General features: G+C 33.4%; 2 protein-coding genes and 2 pseudogenes across 2 annotated transcripts; 3 read left to right on the top strand and 1 right to left on the bottom strand.

The window, feature by feature from the left end:
* Window positions 1–903: 903 nt before the first annotated feature.
* BNAC08G22030D lies at window positions 904–4789 on the top strand. Its single transcript, XM_013820040.3, has 2 exons — window positions 904–1548; window positions 1669–4789. The coding sequence occupies exons 1-2, from the start codon at window positions 1119–1121 to the stop codon at window positions 1707–1709; spliced, it is 471 nt and encodes a 156-aa protein (XP_013675494.1). The 5' UTR covers window positions 904–1118; the 3' UTR covers window positions 1710–4789.
* Window positions 3262–5790, top strand: LOC125591984 (annotated as a pseudogene).
* A 9366-nt stretch (window positions 5791–15156) lies between these two features.
* On the top strand, window positions 15157–19073 carry LOC106350024 (annotated as a pseudogene).
* A 1308-nt stretch (window positions 19074–20381) lies between these two features.
* On the bottom strand, window positions 20382–21395 carry LOC106382411 (cyclin-dependent kinase inhibitor 2-like). The gene is made up of 3 exons (XM_013822436.3): window positions 20954–21395; window positions 20726–20878; window positions 20382–20635 (listed from the first exon to the last, which is right to left on the bottom strand). The coding sequence occupies exons 1-3, from the start codon at window positions 21232–21234 to the stop codon at window positions 20566–20568; spliced, it is 504 nt and encodes a 167-aa protein (XP_013677890.1). The 5' UTR covers window positions 21235–21395; the 3' UTR covers window positions 20382–20565.
* Between the last annotated feature and the right edge of the window lie 466 nt (window positions 21396–21861).

Here is a 21861-nt window from a genome sequence, read left to right as displayed (position 1 = left end):
AGAAAGGTAGATAATCCTGATGTGGGTTTTTGAGTTGCTTGTAGCAATCCTTCTGTTGTAACTTGGCTTGGTTAGCCTTGGTTTATTCATATAAATACTTTCGAGGAAATAAAAAACCATCTCGATCTGCTATGAATTGCTTCCATTTTTGTTACCTTGTCAAGAGATCTTCAATGTAAGAAACCTGACGAGAAATATGGAAAAGTGAAAGGTAGATCATGTTTTTTTTGCATTCATTTATATACATGTTACAGAATCGTTAAATACATGGTTTATTTGTTGATCGTTATTACTATAATTTACGAAGCGAACATAGTCAGTTTTTACGTCTTTTTCAAAAAAAAAAAAAAAAAACGTGGTCAGTTTTTGGCTACTCTAGAAAAGAATAGGTCAACTAAACTAATGATGATTTGATATTTTCCTATAATGATATGAAATTGCAATTTGACCAATCATAAGATTAGTGATATGTGGCCTTGTCCCAGCTCAACACATGGCAGAAACATGGTTCCATTGAACTTTTGAGCACGTGAATTGACAACCCTGGTCCTTTGACTGCACGTTACAATTATATGTTACGTGGATTAATTAGAACTTATTATCCCAATCATTATTGAGATATCCAATAGTTATTAGTTTGATGGTAATCAAGAAAACAAGAAATAACACAGGACAGTCGATGGTTCTCACGTGCCCACATGTGATCTTGAACTCCACAAAGATACGAATATCAATATCTTGCCAATGAATGATATTATACAACACTTTTTACTAACCTCTCCGGAAAATTATTCATATATAGATCGAGTGTAATGGACAAGACAAGACAAGACAAGACATGTAGTCTACTTGATTATGTTAGTATTATCATCTAGATTCAAGAGATGGCTCAAGCCTGCATAATGCATGTTAATGCATGTTATTGACATATATATAAAAATCGAACTTAATTGATGGATATATGAGTTGGACACTGATCATCTCATGGCAACTCTCTCTCTATATATAATGAAGGTTACAACTTAATGACTTAGGCCTTAGATCTCTATTTCTATCTGCAGTCGAGTCTCTCTATCTCTTTCTTTCTCAACAAGTCTTTCATTTTTTATCAAGCCACAATGGCATGCATGGACATGCATAACTCCATAAATGGTGCAGCTAGGATCTCATTCTCTAATGAATTCGTCGAAATCAGATCAGAAAAGAATAGTACTAAGAGCAACAACGTCAACACTAGAAGTTCTTTCTCCAAAACCCATGATGATTTCGAGTTCTCTGTCACCGACTACGCCATGATTCCGGCTGATGAGATCTTCCTCAAAGGAAAGATATTACCGTTCAAGGAGACCAGTCATGTTCATAGGACCTTAAGAGAAGAGCTTCTGGTCGATGAAGAGGGTCCTGTCGATGGCAACATCTTTTCCATCAGGCCACTATTTTTACCTTCGTCCTTTTCCTCAAAGAGTACATGGAAGGAGCTATTGGGCCTCAAGAGAGCCCATGTTAGATCTAAGACGCCCGATAAACTTGATGACAAAACAATCTCTGGTACACCAACAAACTTTTCTTTTCTTTTTTTTTTGCTTAAACCAACAAACTTTTCTCTTCAATTGGTTTTTATCGTATTTATCTTAGGGTTTAGCTGATGGAAATCTTTTTGGATTTTAGGGAATGCTGCGACGTGGGAGAGTCAAGTTGGAGATACATGATGATGGAATTGTAGAGCTCTCACTTTGGTTTCTAGAAATTAATTTAGATTATTTCTGATAATCTAGATTGACTGCATTGTATCCACATGTTCGTATGGTTCCAACAACTCTTTTCGGCTCACATGTTTTGTTGTTCTTGTAAGTTCTTGTTTTGGTTTGTTCAGGAATCTGTCTTTTTTTGGGAACATCCGTTTTTTTTTAATAAATGCAAGTGAAGATTTGTGTGTAGCTAAAAGGAAAAGAAATTGTCACTTTTAGTTGTGAGTTGTATGCATGCATTTGTCTCACGTCCCTCCATCTAATGGCTCCGAATGGTAACAGCGGATTGAGCGGTGCGAGACAAGCGGTTTGACTGCGGTGCGGTTCTGGTAGTTATAAAAACGTATAGATATATGGTATATGTAGAGATTTTTGTTAGTGTTAACTGTGGTGCAGTGCAGGACGGATGTTACAATTCGGAGCCTATATAGTTAAATATGCGCACTGGAATATATCTATTAATGCATAATCGTTTATGGTCCCTACTTATTACATATTCACATGGACTGTTCAAATGGTCTACATCGGCCGGAACTTGTTCATAATTCACAATGGATTTTTCTGAGATAATGTTGGTTAATAACTTGTAAAATTATTGGACTTACCTAACTATAAAATTACTTGACTCTTACAGATTATCTAGAACAGTAACACTCGGAGAAATGTGTGTAGTTAGTTTAGAACAAAAATGTAACCAACATTTCTGATTCTTTCATTAAAAATATGTTGATTGATAACCGGGGCATCTAGCTCTGGTGGTAAAGGGCTCACAGCTGTGAGTACCGCCACCTGGGTTCGATTCCTGGCCACTGCGGATTTCACATGCGGGCTGCAGCGTCCCAGGAGCCAACACGTGGAGTTCCGTTTGGACACCCACGTGGCTAGTCTGAGCTCTCGATGTACGGGTGCCAATGTACGGGTTATATCGCCATGTTGGCCGTCGCCCTGTCGATGAGTGGCAGGAAACCTGGGTTAAAAAAAAAAAAATATGTTGATTGAGAAAGTGAATGTTGACAAATAATGTAGCTTAGTAAATTCTCGTGGCTGTAGACTCTGCCGCTATAAAAAAACACTATTACCTATACACCTAACCATATTTCAACCAATAAAAAAATAAATTTTGCATAAAATTAATAAATTTTGCATTAAAAATCGAAAACGACACTTATTTTGTAACGAAAAAAATTCTCTAAAACGATACTTAATATGAAACGGAGGGAGTAATGTATTTGTTTAAGGAAGGAGTCTAAAGTTTAGACTCAGAGCGACTCTTCTTCACAAGAGATAAAAAAAGAAACAAAAAAAAAAGGAAAAATATTTTCTGTTATAAATCATATTGTGGATATCCATAACCGGTACGGTTCATAATCGGCCCAATGCTAGAGAGAGAGAGAGTCGACCGTGAGGAGAGAGAGAGATAGAGATAGAATCGGCATCTTGCATTTTACTTATTAGATTATGATTTGTACTCTTTCTATATTTGTATTTCTTTTCTTTAGTATTTCCATATTCTATGACGGTGTAATTCCCTATATATAAAGGACTCATTATATTTATGAATAATACAGAAACATAGATTTCATTTTCTAGTTTCACAACACGTTATCAGCACGATTACTCTAAACCCTAAGCTAAACAAACCCTAGCCGGCGAATCCATAATCCCCTCGACGATAAACCCTAACCGTTGAGAACTCCCGATCACGAACCCTAAACTAATTCTCATCATGTTCCCGTTCGTGACACGATCCCAGCTCACGACCTCAGACCTTCTCAGCTTGATCCCGAGACACGATCTCAGCCAGCTTGCGATAGACGACTCGATACCGCTCGCGATAACATCTTGTTTTCGTTCGTGATCAGACGATCTCAGCTTCCGCTTGCGTTCCCGATACCAGCAAGGACAGCTCGCGGTACGTTCCAGCTCTAGACGACCTCAGCTCGTTCGCGTATCAATCTCAACGTTCAGCTTGCGATCCTCATCTCATTGGTGGTCCATTCAACCCTACTTGAGGTTAAGGTAATCCTTAAACCCTAATCGAAACCCTAGGGTAATAGATCGAAACCCCAATGAGTAAATCGAAGCTCATAATCATAAGTTCGATACCCCAAACCCTTATCGAGATTGATTGTTTGATCAATTAAAATCAAAATCTTAATGGTTTTGAATCTCAAAACCCCAATGATCTAATGATCAATATCGAAACCCTAATATTAATCTCAAAACCCCAATGATCTAATGATCAATCTCAAAACCCCAATCTCAAAACCCCAATGATCTAATGATCAATATCGAAACCCTAATTCGAAATCGATTTAATTGATTGAGTGATTGAATGTTTTGATCACATAGAAATCGCTTGCTAGGATTGCTAAATTCATAATTGATATTGATTTATTGAATGAATTAAAATCAAAATCGTATTGCTTGAAACCCTAATGCTTTGAAATAGAAATCGAATTGTAGCTTGATTGTTTGATCGAAATTGTTGCTTGATTCAATTTTAAAATTGAATTTGATTGAATATAATCACATAAAAACTATTTGCTAGGATTGCTAAATACTTGAAACTAAGATTGATTGATTGATCCGGTTTTGAAATTAGAACAATATGTTAGACTAATTCGAATGCTAGAGTAAAACCGAAATCATAATGTCTTGAAATTTGAAATCGCATACTGAAATTGATTGACATTGAAACCGCCTGCTAGATTAAGTGTTCGACCATCCTGTTTATATTGAAACCCTAATTTGATCACATTGATTGCAATTACACTTAGAAACGTATGCTTGGATGGTAACGAATGAACATTGCTTGATTGCATCCAGTAGCTGTGCGACTTGTTCCTTGTCATAGCCGTGAGGCTTGTTTGAGCATTGCATATTCGTATTGAGCTGATTGCATATAGAAACCGAATGCTAAGATTGAACATGTATGCATCATATACGAATGACCTAAAACCGAATTGCTTGAACATATTAATTGCATTAACATGAACACTTTAAATCTAAATTATAAAACATATGATTTCAGATGTCAAAAATCAACAACTTGGATTTTGCTGCCCTAAATCTCTCTGGAGATAATTACCTTCAATGGGCACTCGATGCTAAGATCATCCTGAAATCCAAGGGACTCGGTGAGTGTATCACCGAGGACAATAATGCAAGTGAGAAAGATAGATACAGTGCGATATTAATTATACGCCATCATCTTATTGAGAGTCTCAAAGATCAGTATTTGACTATTAAGGATCCTCTAGACCTTTGGACAGAGTTGAAAACGAGATATGATCACTAGAGAACAGTGTTATTACCAAAGGCTATGTATTATTGGAGGAATCTCAGAATCCAGGACTTCAAGTCCATGGACGAGTATAACTCGGCCCTGTTTAAAATAGTTTCAAAGATGAAACTGTGTGGTGAGGATATAACGGATAAGGATATGCTTGAGAAAATCTTTTCCACCTTCCACAAAAGCAATGTGTTGTTACAACAATAGTACCGTGAGAAGGGCTTCACAACTTATGCTAATCTGATCTCTTGTCTCTTGCTCGCTGAGCAGAACAATGAACTGTTGATGAGAAACAGTGAATTGAGACCTCCTGGAACAAACCCATTACTTGAGGCACATGCGACCGTAGAGGCTAAGAAAGAGTCGAATCATGTCCAGAGTGATAGCCAACACGACCGTGGTCGTGGAAAATGGCATGGACGTGGTGGTCGAGACCAAAACTCATTTGGTTGAGGCCAAGGCAACTCATATGGCCGTGGCTCCTATGGAGGCCGTGGACATGGCCGAGGCCGTGGTAAATCTTTCAAGCCACAAAACTCGACCAAATCTGTGTGTCATAGATGTGGTATGGATAATCATTGGGCTAAGACATGTAGGACTCCCAAACATCTCGTTGACCTCTACCAAGAGAGTTTGAAAGGGAAGAATCCTGAAGCTCATATGACTTATCAAGATGGTGAAGATGATTTCAATCATGAACGAGACGATGTTATGGATTATGAAACTTTAGATTGTTTAAAAGAATGAAGTTGAATTCGACATCTATGTTTTTGTGTTCTTTGCTTTGTGTTTTCCATGTTTTGATTGCTTTGAACTTATTTTATTAACAAGTGAAAGTTTTTATATGAAGTCTCTAAAGTATCATTCCGGGTATAGCCAGTCTCATAGAGGGCTACGGCCAGGCTAACATCATGTTGCCTAAGGGTACGGATATCTGATGCATTGTATTCACCCAGCTCTAAGAGAAGCCTATTGAGCTTTAAAGACATTCGAATGAATGGTTTTCATATTGAGACTAAGGCCGAAGGAAACAAAGAGTTCCTTCAGATCATAGAAATCGGCCAAGGACATAAGAAAGTCCTAGAGTCTATACATGCGCTCTCTACTGGTCTTTATTACGCTAAGGTCAGTATAATGGAGGCCAATGCCGCATTTAATAAAGTGGCCACTGAGAATTTTACTCTCTGGCACGAGCGGCTTTTGAATACAAATGGTCATCCTTTTAAAGACTATACGTCTTGATAATGCTGGTGAGTTCACGTCGCAAGCGTTTAATGATCACTGTATGTCCATGGGGGTAAGTGTGAAATACTCTATGGCACATGTACATACACAGAACGGTTTGGCCGAATCATTCATAAAATGAATTCAGCTGATAGTTAGATCATTGCTTATGAGGTCTAAGCTTCCAGCCACAGCTTGGGGACACGCGGTCTTGCACGCGGCCGAACTGATTCGTATCAGACCGTCTAGTGAACATAAATATTTCCCATCACAATTGCTTACGGGTCATGAGCCAGACATATCCCATCTTAAGACATTTGGTTGTGCTGTCTATGTACCAATTGCTCCTCCACAGAGAACAAAGATGGGACCTCAGAGGAGGATGGGGATATATGTTGGATATGATTCTCCCATGATTATAAAATACCTTGAGCCAACTACGGGTGATTTATTTAAGGCCAGGTATGCGGATTGTCACTTTGATGAATCCGAACATCCAACATTAAGGGGAGATAGCAGTAAACTGGTAAAAGAAATTACATGGAATCAAACATCGTTATCTTGGCAAGATCCTCGGACTCAAAGAGTGTGATTTAGAAGTCCAAAAGATTATACATTTACAAAAGCTAGCTAATCAATTACCAGATTCCTTTGCTGACCCGAAAAGAGTGACTAAGTCATATATACCAGCTGCAAATGCACCAATAAGAATTGATATTCAAGAGGGACACAATCAAGTTGCTACAGAGTCTAGACAACGTTTGAAACGTGGTAGACCAATAGGTTCCAAAGATAAGAACCCTCGAAAAACTAAGAAATGTGCAGATAATGAAACCGAGGTTGTTAAAACCCTAGACACGACCGCGGCCGTTCTTAAATCCCGGGACTTAGTCGCTGCCGCTCCTAAAACCCTAATAGCGATCGCGACGATCATGAATGCTTAGATGCGGCCGGCCCTGATGTATCTAATAATGATTCTTGGGACGCCAAGATTCAAGGTACTGAAGTTCCTGATAATAATGAGATCTCAATAAACTATGTCTTGTCTGGGATACAATGGAATAGAAAAATGTCGACATTGATGATATGTTTGCATGCAATGTAGCACTTGAAATCATGGATGATAATGAGGATCATGAACCCACGTCTATTTATGAGTGCACTCAACGATAAGATTGGATCAAATGGAAAGAAGTTATAAACGTGGAGTTAAACTCTTTAAAGAAGAGAGATGTCTTTGGACCAATAGTCCGGACACCATATGATGTTAAACCAGTCGGCTATAAGTGGGTCTCTGTGGGGAAAAGAAATGAACATGGCAAGGTCGTGAGATATAAAGCACGGCTTGTTGCACAATGATTCTCACAGAGACCAGGAATCGATTATGAGGAGACATACTCCCCTGTGGTGGATGCTACTACTTTTAGATTCTTGATAAGTCTGGCTATTAGAGAGAAATTAGACTTGCGGTTAATGGATGTTTTAACTGCATACTTATATGGGCCACTGGATAATGAGATATATATGAAAGTACCAGAGGGTATTGAATTGAAAGACAAATTGAGTTCTCGAGAACAACATTGTATAAAGTTGAACAAATCACTTTATGGATTGAAACAATCAGGTCGAATGTGGTCAATAGACTAAGTGAGTACCTAGTGAAAGAGGGCTATAATAATGACCCGATCAGTCCATGTATTTTTTTAAAGAAATTCGACAATAAAGGATTTGTGATCATAGCAGTGTATGTTGATGATCTGAATATCCTAGGAACCTCTGGAGAAATTTCCCAAACAGTTGAATATCTTAAGAAAGAATTCGAGATGAAAGATCTAGGAAAAACAAAATTCTGTTAGGGATTACAACTTGAGTACATTAAGATGGAATCCTTGTGCATCAAATGGCATATACAGAAAAGGTACTCAAGAGATTCAATATGGCCAAGTCTCACCCATTATCTAGCCCCATGGTCGTGAGATCCCTCGGCCTGGACACTGATCCGTTCCGTCCTAAGATGGACGATAAAGATGTCCTTGTTCCTGAAGTGCCATATCTTAGTGCTATAGGAGTTTTGATGTATCTGGCTAGTCACACGACCAGATATATGTTTTGTCGTGAATCTATTGTCTAGATTAAGCTCTTGTCCAACTCAAAGACACTGGAACGGGATTAAACATGTTCTTCGTTACCTGCAAGGAACGAAAGACTTGGGTTTATTTTATACTAACCAAAACAAAGAAGGTTTAGTTGATTTTGCTGATCCAGGTTATTTTTCGGATCCACACAATGTTCTATCACAGGCAGGCTATGTTTTCACACATGGTGGAACGGCCATATCATGGCTTTCCATGAAGCAGACGATCGCGGCCACATCTTCAAACCATTCGGAGATCTTGGCTGTTCATGAGGCCAGCCGTGAGTTATTCAGAACAGGGGAGTAATACGTGTTGTACTCTTTTTCCTTCATCATGGTTTTGTCCCACTGGGTTTTCCTGGTAAGGTTTTAATGAGGCAACATCTAAAGCGTATTACAATCCATGTATGGTTATGGCATCCAAGGGGGAGTGTTATAAATCATATTGTGGATGTCCATAACCAGCCCGGTTCATAACCGGCCCAATGCTAGAGAGAGAGTGTCGACCGTGAGGAGAGAGAGAGAGTGTCGACCGTGAGGAGAGAGAGAGAGAGAGAGAATCGGCATCTTGCCTTTTCCTTATTAGATTATGATTTGTACTCTTTCCATATTTGTATTTCCTTTCTTTAGTCTTTCCATTATTTTATAACTGTGTAATTCCCTATATATAAAGGACTCCTTTTGTTTATGAATAATACAAAAACATAGATTTCATTCTCTAGTTTCACAACATTTTCTTATATTTTTTTTGGGAAAAAGATCATAAAAATCCCGAACTTTAAAAAAAATGACCATTTAAAGCATGAACTTTTTAAGGGACAACTTAAAACATGAAGTTTTTATTGACTTTTATTTTAAATCACGAAGTTTCGTTGACTGGACCATATTAGGCATGTCGTTAAATGAGTTATCAGAAATTTAAAAGTTGGTAACTAAACCGTGTTTAATCACTGTTAATCTAAACTACGTAGTTTTGATTTTGTCCAAAATTATCTACTCAAACAAAATGAACCCAAAAAAAACATAAACCACTTTGCTTTTAAAGTTTTGATTATATTTTTTCACATTACGATCACATGGACATCAATCACACCCACTTTCCTTTGCCTCATGTCATCTAATAAGCCACATCATCATCTGTACCCTTCTCTACTCTCTTTCTTGTCGAAGTCTTCCTCTACAACTACACGGTGGCCTCTTCCTTTGCATAAGTTCCTCATTATCTCTTTGTCAATCAGATCTGTGAGAAATATAATGCGGAATTCATAAACCTTTTTTATCCCATGATACCATGATCAGTTATGAAGATCTTTGAGAACACTTCTCGACCCTATTCATCACAACACTGTGAGAAATCCACTCATCAAGTCTTCAGAAATTGAAAATTTGTTACTGACTCATTTGTCGAACCCTTGGCTAAACATCTTTACTTTTGAGTGCTCATCAAATGAATTCTTCTCCAGTCTTGGTCTTTGTCTTGGAAGACTAGGATGTTATAGAATATTATCTCTTGAGATAAACATCAAGGTCTTGGGAGACAATACGATGAAAGTGCTAAAGAGTTTATTTACATCAAGCCCTTAGCTCTTTATTTACTTGGCGTCTGTTTATGATGCAAAACATAACATAATTTAAACAAAAACATAAATATGGATTAACTTTCAAAGTAACAAAAACACAAGAAAAAAGAATTGGATTAATCTGAATGAAATGGATCCAATCCTATGATAGGTCTACACGTTTGTTTCCAAGGTTCTCTTTGTGCTTTAAAACAAACATATAGACGATAAAACCTCTGTTTGCTTCCAACAGTTGTTCCAGGAACAGACTCAATCTTGAAAGCAGTTCCTTCATTCCGTAGATATATCTCAGCTTGATAATCCCATATCCTTGAAAAATGATTTCCGTGGCTAGCCTTCCTTTCTCTCAGAACTTTCGACTTCGCCTTCCCACACTGGTTGTCAGTCACTTCCAAATTGTATTCCCTCTTGATCTCATGAACATCTCCTCTTTTGTAAGCCTTGGATTAACTCTCAGCATTTCCGAGAACAGCCATGCAATTGTTGACCGCTTCAACATCTTAGACCTCCCTAATCTAACACATATATGGTTATTCACATAGACTTTTATTTGCATCTTCTGTCTCCTCTTCCCATACGAACAGTAAACTCTCCATGGACATTCAACATCCGTGTCAGCACACTTCGCACCAACCTTCATAGCCTGAGACCTATAGAGCTTAATGTCGTATCTAAATTTTAGAGAATACTTCAGAATGGCAATCTTGAAATCATCTGTAGAATTGTAAGTCTTCCCTAATGTGAGCAGCTCTTCTGCATCTTCATTCTCTCTAAGATCTTGCTCTGCCTCTTCTTCGTTGTCGCTAGATGACAAAGGGTCAGGAATCCTCTCATCATCCCAAATATCATCACCACTGTCTAAATCACTCTCAGCTTCCTCATCTCTCACAACTTCTTTAAAGTCATCTTCTAAGTTTCCATCTTCTTCAATACCTAAACCAGTGTCAGCTTCTTCATCATTCACAGCATCACAATCATCATTACCATGAACAGCACAATCGTCTCCACTGTCTGACTCATGTTCGCCGTCAGCATCTCCGTCTTATTCCAACTCTGAGCTTCGACGCTGTGGCTCACGCTCGGGCTCAACATCTCTGCCTCCTTCCAACTCTGAACTACGACAAGGAGGAGCTATGTCTTTGACACTAGTAGCAATTGTCTCATATTCTCGTTGAATTATTGTATCTTGCTTCTTCTGACGCGTTTCATGCTTTTGTCAATGTGTACTTTTCCTCCTCTAAACTTCACCATAGGACAATAATCCCAAACGAAACTATAAAAGGGAAGAAGAACAATAAACCGATAAAGAGAAAACAAAAAAAAAATAAACAGGAAGAAAAAAATTAGGGTTTGATTTGTGATTTGGGGATTTTGGACAGAACCAAAACTATGTAGTTTAGCTTAACAGTGATTAAACATGGTTTAGTTAACAACGTTTAAATTTCTGTTAACTCATTTAACGACATGTTTAATATGACCCGGTCAACAAAATTTTGTGATTTAAATAAAAGTCAATAAAATTTCATGTTTTAAGTTGTTTTACGTGCTTTAAATAGTCATTTTTAGAAAGTTCAGGATTTTTATGACTTTTCCCCCTTTTTGGTTTTTGTTAAAAGAGTAGTAAGCAAACATGGATTTTAGTGTACATTCCCGCATCTTGGTGTTGGTGTCAGTTTCTTTAATCGATCAGTACAAGTACGACGATTACACATCTTAATCGATCAGTACATTTTTTTTCATTGAATCGTTGAATTGATCCTTGAGTTTAGGATTTAAAGTAAGATAGATAATAATGACAAGAAAGAAAAATAGGAACAGAAACCACGATAAAAAGACGAAAAGTTATTAATAAAGTCATTCTCGGTTTAGGAACAGATTTGTGATTGACAATTTCTTTAACTCGTAAAAAACGCACGGAAATATACACCAATCATTTGTGATAACATCCACGTAAAATAGTGTAATTAACATAAACTAGGTGGATGCCTGCGGTTTCGCAGATTTAAATATTTTATGATAATATATTTATTATAATTTTTCAAATTAAAATATGTTTTTATCATTAAGTGTTTTTAAAAAAAATATTTTCTAAGAATAATTGTTTAAAAAAATATGACTATTTTTAAATATTTTTGATATTTTGTATTGATAATTGTACTAAAATTAGTTATGTATAATATTCATGATTCAATTTTTAATAAAATTACTTAATTTTTGCAGGTATATAATACTGAAACTTTTGGAATATTTTATATAGTTTAGAAATACTTGATTGCTAAAATTGATTTTATGAAGCATTATATATATTATATAAATCACATATTTAATTACCATAAATTATTTTGTTCAATATATTTAGGTCGTTTGGATACTTATAAAACTATTTCTAGAACTAATTTTCGTACTCATAATATAAATAAAAATTGAAAATCCATTAACAAATCAAATTATAATATTTTTTTCTCACTCTATATATGATCGACACCTAAGAAAAAACCAATTAAGTGATTTATCATTGTGCTTTAAAAGGAAATTTAAAAATAGATTTTATAAATTAATTTATGAGCTTGTATAAATAGATTAAACCTCTTATCATAATTTAAATCATATGATAAGCCAAGATAAATAATTTAATAAATGTATTTATAATTTTTATAAATGATTTATAAAGCATGCATGAATTTTATTAGATATTGATAGTTATTATAAAACTTTATATACAAATATAAGGCTTTATATAAGAATATAAAATCATTATATCCATTTTAATAAACTTTTTTGTTTACTATTTTATGTAATTTATAAATATATAAAAATGATCAAACATTATTACTTTTTCTATAGTTTCAACAACTAGTTACCATAAATAATTATTTGTAATATTGTGTAGATTTTGGCAAGTGATATTAACTGTTTATAGACTTAACTTTTTCTTTTAAATCTAATTAAAATAAATAAAAAAAAAAAAGAAATTATAAATATCGACAATTAATTTATAACAGTATTTTAAGATTTCATAAATGATTGATACATAACCAAAAATCTCTTAAATGACTTTTCAATTAATATATATCTTTGATTTTAAGCTCTCATAGATGACTTACAAACTCTTATGATAATTTAAAGTATACAATAAGCCAAGATAAATAATTTGATAAATGTTTTTATAGATGATTTTTAAAGCATATAATATGAACTTTAAGAGATGTTAATAGTTATTATGATAATTTATATACAATATAATACTTTCAAATAAGAATATAAAATCATTATATTGATTTATATAAACGGTTTGTCGTTTATTATTTTATGTATTTTTAAATATAAAAAATCATCAATTTATTTCTCTTTCTATAATTTCAACAATTAGTTTCCATAAATCATTATTTGTAATACCTATGTATGTATTTTGAACACTTTAGTGAATTTTGCTTATGTGTCAATCATAGGTGACTAATTGTTGAAATTATATTACATAACAATTTTGCTTACTTTTAAATAATATTACATAATAATATTACAAATAGTGATTTATGGTAACTAATTGTTGAAATTATAGTTACCTTATGGTAACTAATTGTTGAAATTATAGAAAAAGAAATAAATTGATCATTTTTTTATATTATGATAATTTATATAAAATATAATGCTTTAAATAATAATATAAAATAATTATATTGATTTATATAAATGTTTTGTCGTTTATTATTTTATGTATTTTTAAAACAAAAAAATTATCAATTTATTTCTCTTTCTATAATTTCAAAAATTAGTTACCATAAATATTTATTTGTAATAATTTCAATAATTAGTTACTTACGTCTGTATTTTGAATACTTTAGTGAATTTTACTTACGTGTCGATCATAGTTGACTAATTTTTGAAATTATATTACATAACAATTTTGCTTACTTTTTAATAATATTACATAATAATATTACAAATAATAATTTATGGTAACTAATTGTTGAAATTATAGTTACTTTATGGTAACTAATTGTTGAAATTATAGAAAGAGAAATAAATTGATTATTTTTTATATTTAAGAGTTACCATAGGGTTACTAATATTTTATATTTGGCAAGTGATATTAATTGGTTATAGATTTACCTTTTCTTTTTAGATCTAATTAAAATAAATAAAAATTAAAAATCATTGACCAATCAAATTATAACAATTTTGTAAGAATTCACTTATGATCGACACGTAAGTAAAAATCACTAAAGTGACTTTTTTTTTTTTTTGAAACCTTCGCTAAAATGACTTCTCAATTAATATATAATAGGATAATTAATGTACCAAAAATGGCTATTTAGTTGGGGGGAAATGAGTTCACAAAAAAAAGTTGGGGGAAAATGAAACTGGCTTTTTAGCTGTTTTTAATCCAGCGAAAATGAAAATGAAAATTTTAATTTCATAACGTGAATTCTGGAAAATGTAGTATGTTTTTTTTGGAATAATAGCATGTGAAGCACAAGTTCGTAGTTGAATCACTAGAGTCTAGAGTAACACGTAAATCCAAGTGAGAAAAAATATGAAACTTACACTGAAAAAGCCTGATGAATAAACAGTAATAATCCTTTCCCACGTCAGCCAGTTCAGTCTAACCTTTTTCCTGCTACACACTCTGTTTTCGTTATTAATATAGAATCAAATAAATTTCCAATAACAATTATGTGCCATCTTTAAAGAATTGTAGCAAAACTCCATAAATATCCTGGTAGAATTCTATTAACTAGAAATCTAATATAATTTTTTGATAAACAATTATTTGTTGATATTTCAGTTTTTCTGTTTGTGTTGTTGTAATTCAAAACCGTGTGTTAAAATGACATGTTTAAACAACACAACACAATTTTATTTTACTTTTAATGAAAATAGCATTCAGTTGAAGATGATCCTAATACAAATTCATCAACTAATATATTACTCCCTCTGTTTCATAATAATCTTTACTAATAAAGTAGAGTTGGACATTTTATGACACTTGTCAATTTATCATTTGCTGAAGGATGTTTTATATTTGGGCTTTGTTTTTTGATTTGGACTTCCGTATTCTGTTTATATTGTTTTCGATTTGGGTGTGTTATGTTTTACTAAAGATTTAGAATAATTTTGGCTTTCTTCTTGCGGTATTCCTTCGCAACCTCAGCCAACAAGTTGCAGAGATTAGAGATGACGATCACCTATCTGTAACGTCTCAACTTCGCATTGACGCCTAATTTGCTCTTAGCCTCTACGTAATGAACCCACTCTCCCAATCTGCAGCATTCAATTAATCTCATCAAATCCTCAAAGTAACCTACAAAAGCTTCGGGTATAAATATCTCCACTTCCAGCCATGGACTTCAACTCCGAAACTTATTGAAGGAGTTATCTTCCTGGCATAGGCCTGAGAGAGAGATTAGTAGATTTGCTTTTACGCTTTGGTATTTCATAAATTTTTATGTTTCTTTTTTGTTGGGTTTGTGGTTTGATATAAGATTGATTGGGGTTGCTTTGAACCAATCGCTGTTCTTTTATGTTACAGGTGAGTATGTTCTTACTAAAGCAAGAAGAAGAAGACGGGATCAAAAACTCCTTCAATATCGACTAATGAAGCCAATGCTTCTGTAGGTGAAAGGCGTGAGAATCTTCTGACATTGAAAAATTGTCTTTTTTTCTATTGATTGATTTACTTTTTGTGTATAATTAGATTTGTTCATCTTCCTTCATCTTTTTGCTGCAGCATACATGCCTAGAAAAGGTAAAGTACCCAAAAGGATTAACAAGGCTGTTAGGGAGAGGATTATATGCGAGCATTTGAATGAGCTTTTCATCGAATTAGCTGATTCTCTTGGTATATATTCTATTGATTTTGAATGAACAAGTTGCGAGGCTGAAGCTGGTTACATTTTGAATAAGATGGTGCTAGCTTTAGTCTTAACCACGAACGTTTTTTTCTTCTCAGAACTGAATCAGCAGAACAGTGGCAGAGTTTCGGTACTGTGTGAAGCTACTCAGTTCTTGAAGGACGTGTTTGGTCAGATTTAGTCCCTTATAAATGGGCACACTTGTCTCCTCTCTGATTCTAACTACGTAAGCCACTTTCTAAGAAGCTATTAGACATTACAGGCAGATAATGATGCTTCAACAGGCGTTAGTTTTATATGTTTTCTCTCAATGGTTTTATTAGTTTTTTCGTGTAATGGAAACTGTGTAGGTAACCACAGAGAAGAATGAGCTCCAAGGACGAAACATCAGTGCTCGAGACCGAGATATCTAGACTACAATCCGAGATAGAAGCAAGAGTGAATCAGCCCAAACCAGACTTGAACACCTCTCCTGCACCTGAGTACCATCATCACTATCAACAACATTATTATATTTCGTTTACTTTTCTTCACAATAGATTACACAATTTTCGAGTTAAGAATACTCTGTTTCATGCATGTGTAGCTTCAATTACAATTACTCCACACAACAATGTTAAAAGGAATTCCAACAGTTACCGTTACAAAATAAAACCCCTACAGATACTCATTAGTCATAGATTTTACTGGAACTGGATAACCTTCTCACAACACCAAGTTAAAGATAGGACAAAAAGTATGGACTTACTAATATAGTATACTCCGAAATTTTCAAAAACCTACAGACACACATTTATTTATTCCCGAAACATTCACCCTATAGCACACTAAACACTACAAGCTTTATTTACAGAGATTTGCAGCAAGATACCATTTCTGCCCGCGTCGTACTCCGCTAATAGCCAGCTGAACATGACCATTCTGTCAATTGGGGTAAGAGAAGCATCAAACAAGCATACTTATTTTGATGTTGTGTCTGAACTGATTTCCAGTTTGTGTTTAAGTTAGATTTTATGTATCTTGACTCATTTTGTAAAATGATATGTGCTTATTTAAAACATACATGCATAATAAACAATTTTAATCAGGATGAAGAAACTAGATCTGATTTTGTCATTTGGTTGTCGTTTCTATCCTTTGTTTCTGCAAAGCTTAGTTGACGAGGTTTAGTGCATGTAGTTTAGTTTACAATTTGTCTTTTAATTCGAACGACTTTTTTTTTGTTACAAGGTTAAGTAAGACTTCGGCTTCACTTCCTAAATCATTACGTGGGCCTAAAACCAATATGAAAAATGTGTAAAAACAAATATGTAATATTCAATACAAAGTATAACAAGAAATTTGACAAAAAAAAGCTATAAGAACCCGAAAGATTTACTTGATAAAAATAGGTTTCAGTTGAACTTAAAATTTATGATCAAAAATCTATATCATATAAAAGTAACTAAAATAGCGTTCCAAAAAAAATAATATAAATATATAAAAGTAACAATTTTTTTTTATATTCTTAAGCTGTCAAGATTACATAAAGGGAATATAACAAACAAACTTATTATGTCAAACTCATTTCTAAAATTTGTTTCACTATTATAGGCAAACCATTGCTCTCCGCAACACCACGTTTATTGTTTAGATTACTCTATTTATATTTGATGTTCTCTTTAACCAAAAAAAATATATTTGATGTTCTCATACCAATGAGTATTTTGACTGAGAATGAATTGATTGAATGGAATATACAATCTTCTACGAAGGAGGTCATGCACATGACTCAAAGAGACATGATGCTCAAGATATATATAAACAAGTGAGATTGATGGTTCCATTTATTTCTCTGAATATGAACCTCCGTCTTGGGCCGAAAAGATCAACGATAAAAGCTTCATTTCACCTCCTTACAATTCAATTTCAAAGCCGGACCTGAGTCCACCAGCAGTTTAAAGATCTTCATTTCTCAAAAAATCTATATATTAGTTTTTTTTATAAAAAATTGAGATATTACACAATAAAACATAAATTTTTATATAATAGTTAACATATTAAATATGGTATAAATAAATATAATGTGGAATTATATAATATATGTATAATAAAATTTAAAAAATGTTCTTATTTGATTGTAAAAAGAATTTTGAATGGGGCCGGCTCTCGGCTGAACTACATCGAAGAAATATGTAACCCCACATATCACGCTCAATACCGCCGTCAAACAACAACCGTCCGTAACCAAAACACCACCACTCAAAACACAACATAACACATCTCATATTATTATGGCAAAGAACTGAACAATATCATAAGCCATATAACCAATAACTAAAGCAACAATCCGCGCGAAGCGCGGACAAACCACTAGTTGTCATTATAACATTTTTTCTTGTTACACAAAAAAATATCATTTTAGAATTTAAATACAAATTATACTTATATTTTAGCTAAAAATTAATTGCAAACTACATTGATTTTATAAATAATTTTATTTATCTCAAATATTATTGGTCAGAGAGATGTAATCAATAAAAATTTAAATATATTTTCACTACTTTATTAATCTGTATGAAAAATATCAAAGTGACACTTATTTAGAAACAGAAGGAGTACTTGTTAGACTTTAAAACATTTTTACAGCGTCACAAAAGCCTAAACGATCATCTATTCTATTAAAAGAGAATTATTCTGAAAAAATCTACTTATGAAAGATTGTTAGACCATTTTATTTACTAGCAATATATTTGGTCTTACCATAATATTTGACTAACAATATCTAACCTAAAATTTCTCTAACAATAATTTATTACACCACATCTTTTTGAACATGACAAAGTTATACAACAAATAAAATTTTATTTATTAGACCATATCACACGACAATGATATACACAATATAGTTTTTATACTTTATTATACTATTTTCTAAACATACAATATAGTTTATATACTTTATTACACTCTTTTCTAAACATCTATATAGTTCCAAATATTTACAAAATAAAATTTAATACAAACACATTAACAAACCATATGTAAAAAAATAAAACTATATATTTTACGTTAAATTATTTTTTTATAGTTTAAAATAAAATTTGTTATTTAATATAAGATTAAAAATTATTAAAAAATTTACAAATCTATACTACTAAATTAGCCAAAATCAACCAAGTAAATCTTAAGGCTCACAAGTTCAACAAATGTAACTCTTATAAAATGCACACAAAATATAACGTGAGAGAGTAGGTATGGGCATCGGGTCTTCTGGTTGGGTACGGATCGGTTCCTTTCGATCTAAGTATTTAAAATTTTCTGGTTCGGATTCGGGTCGATTTCTATGGGATCAAGGTCCATAATTCAAATACCTACAAAATACCTATAATTTTTGGGTACGTAACGGTCCAAATTGGCTTGTGGTTTTTAGGACTCGAAAAATATTCGAAGTACCCAAAAATTAAAAAATAATGAAACACAAAAAATCCGAAAACAAAAATAAATACCTGAAAAATATTTAAATTCCTAAAAAAACAAAAGTTTACGGTAAATATGACATGAGGAACCTAAGATACCTAAAAACATTTCTTCATACCCAAAAAAATTTGATTTTTACCCGAAACTATAATCAGAAATCTGGATCCGAAAATTAAAAAAATATTCATAATACTGAAAACACATTCGAAATACCAAATACATATATGAAAAAATCAAATATACCTAATATACTTAAAACATTTAATATACTTTGAATACCCAACTGGGTCTCGGATAGGATTAGGAATCGAACAAAGACCGCAAGTCGACGATAAAATCAAATATGTAGTTTGCCCTAAATCCAAACCCAAACCACAACTATATTTCTTGATTGATTTTGGTTTGGTTTTTCGGATCCGGTGAAATATCTAAGACTAAAAAGAATTATATAATAGTGTACAAACAAATTATTATATAAACTAATATACTTTGAATACCCAACTGAATCTCGGATAGGATTAGGAATCGAACAAAGATCGCAAGTCGGCGAAAAAATCAAATATGTACTTTGCCCTAGATCCAAACCCAAACCACAACTATATTTCTTGGTTGATTTTGGTTTGGTTTTTCGGATCCGGTAAAATATCTAAGACTAAAAAGAGTTATATAATAGTGTACATACAAAATATTATATAAACAAATTCACAAATTATATAATTTTGAACAAGTGCCCTTCTTCGATATAATGACTTTGTAAGAGAATAATGTACGCCAATTCTAAAATACTAATTCACAAATTTTGTTTATAATCCAAAGAAGAACCCGCGCTTTCGAAGCGCGGGTCAAAATCTAGTTACTGCATTAAAATTGGCTGTTATTTTTTTTTTTTTTTTGAAAAAGGGCTTCTAAAATTGTCTGTTTCAAAATATAAAAACAACATATGTTTAAGGAATTTTCAAATAAAATGTCAAGTTTGAATCTAGACGCCAAACATTTACCATCAAAAATAAAAACAACATATGTATAAGGAATTTTCAAATACGTTGTATGATTTTTTTCATTGATTCCAATCAACTAAATAATACGAAGAAAATAAAAGTAGGACGTTCTCGATTATTACAGGTTATAGAATATTTGAGATATATTTACATTTTCCGGGTAAGAACAGTTAATAGATTACATTTTTCATAGATTATGCATTACTACATAGAAGAGAATAAAAGTACTTGAGCAAGTGATCATTTGTCTTCGTCAAATGTTTTTTGTTCTTCTTCTAAGGATTCAATTTCACCCACTCGTATCGTCCATCAAGTGGTTCATCTTTCTCGAAATCGAAACTATACCTGTAAGCATTCATTTCACAGATAATTTAGTAACTGATTTTTTTTCTTTTTTAAATCCTTCGATTTGAATTATAAAAAGGAAACTCTTACTTGCTAGAACACTCCAACATGTTGTTCCGAACATCTTTCTCCGCCGCCTGGAAAAAATCTTCTATCTCCGCTTCTTTCACCGTCTCACACCTCTTCTGCTTATTAACTCGGCAAGACTCCACCTCGTTTACCGATTCCTCTTCTTCCGGAACTCTCCAGCACATTTACATATCAATGATAATTTTCTAATTCCTAACTAATCCAGATATCAAAACGTAATTAACAAACCTGTTGTCGAAGTTATTATAATAAATCCACGACGTTTCCATTTGATCAAATTCAGCACCGTCGGTCCTCCGTTTCGATTTCTCTTCGGAGCTAGAGCAGCAATAAACTGAGGATGAGGACGACGCGCTACCTAATAAATCATACTCCGAGCTTGGATTCTGAGATAAGATCAATATCCTAGATTCTTCTTCCTCCTCAAGCTTCCTTCGCTTCACATTTGTCTTTTCATTCTCGTCCGCCGTTTCTCCTTCTCTTCTACGACCTACCTCTCCCGCCGCCATCGATCTCGACGTCACCTTCTTCTAGCTCTCTCTCTCTCTCTCTCTCTCTCTGTAGCTCTTTGTACGATTGGTTTGTTCTGTTATAATGACGATGAGTTATAATTAACGGCCACGATCTGTTATTGTCATTTTCACTAAATGGAAAGCCTCGTGTGACCAACGATGAAGGGAATGGTATTTGGTATAGACGTATAGTGTAGGGACACCATTACAGAGAGACGACGAATTTATAACGGGAATTTTGACGGCGCCGTTATTTATAGACCAAATATACGATTCACATGAATAGAGTATAGGTTAGGCTTGGACGGATCCGGATATCCAGGAAATTCAGGTATCCAGATATCCGGATTTCGGATATCCGCCTCGATATTTTATTATCGACAGATATTCGGATCCGGATCCGGATCCGTAAATTAATTAAAAATAGTATTTAAAAAAAACTTAAAATTTTAATATAATACATAAATTAAATATTTATACAAGATTTATAAATATATATGTCTATAATATTGTAAAAACTAAAATATAATATTATAATATTAATTTATGTATAAATATTAATATATCAAATATTAATATTAATGAAATTAAAAAATTTAATGTTTTTTTAATAATACTGATCCG

The sequence above is a fragment of the Brassica napus genome, chromosome C8 (genome assembly GCF_020379485.1).
Source record: "Brassica napus cultivar Da-Ae chromosome C8, Da-Ae, whole genome shotgun sequence".
Lineage (NCBI taxonomy): Eukaryota > Viridiplantae > Streptophyta > Magnoliopsida > Brassicales > Brassicaceae > Brassica > Brassica napus.
Note: the sequence above shows the minus strand (reverse complement) of the source record. Positions and strands in the feature narration are given on the sequence as shown.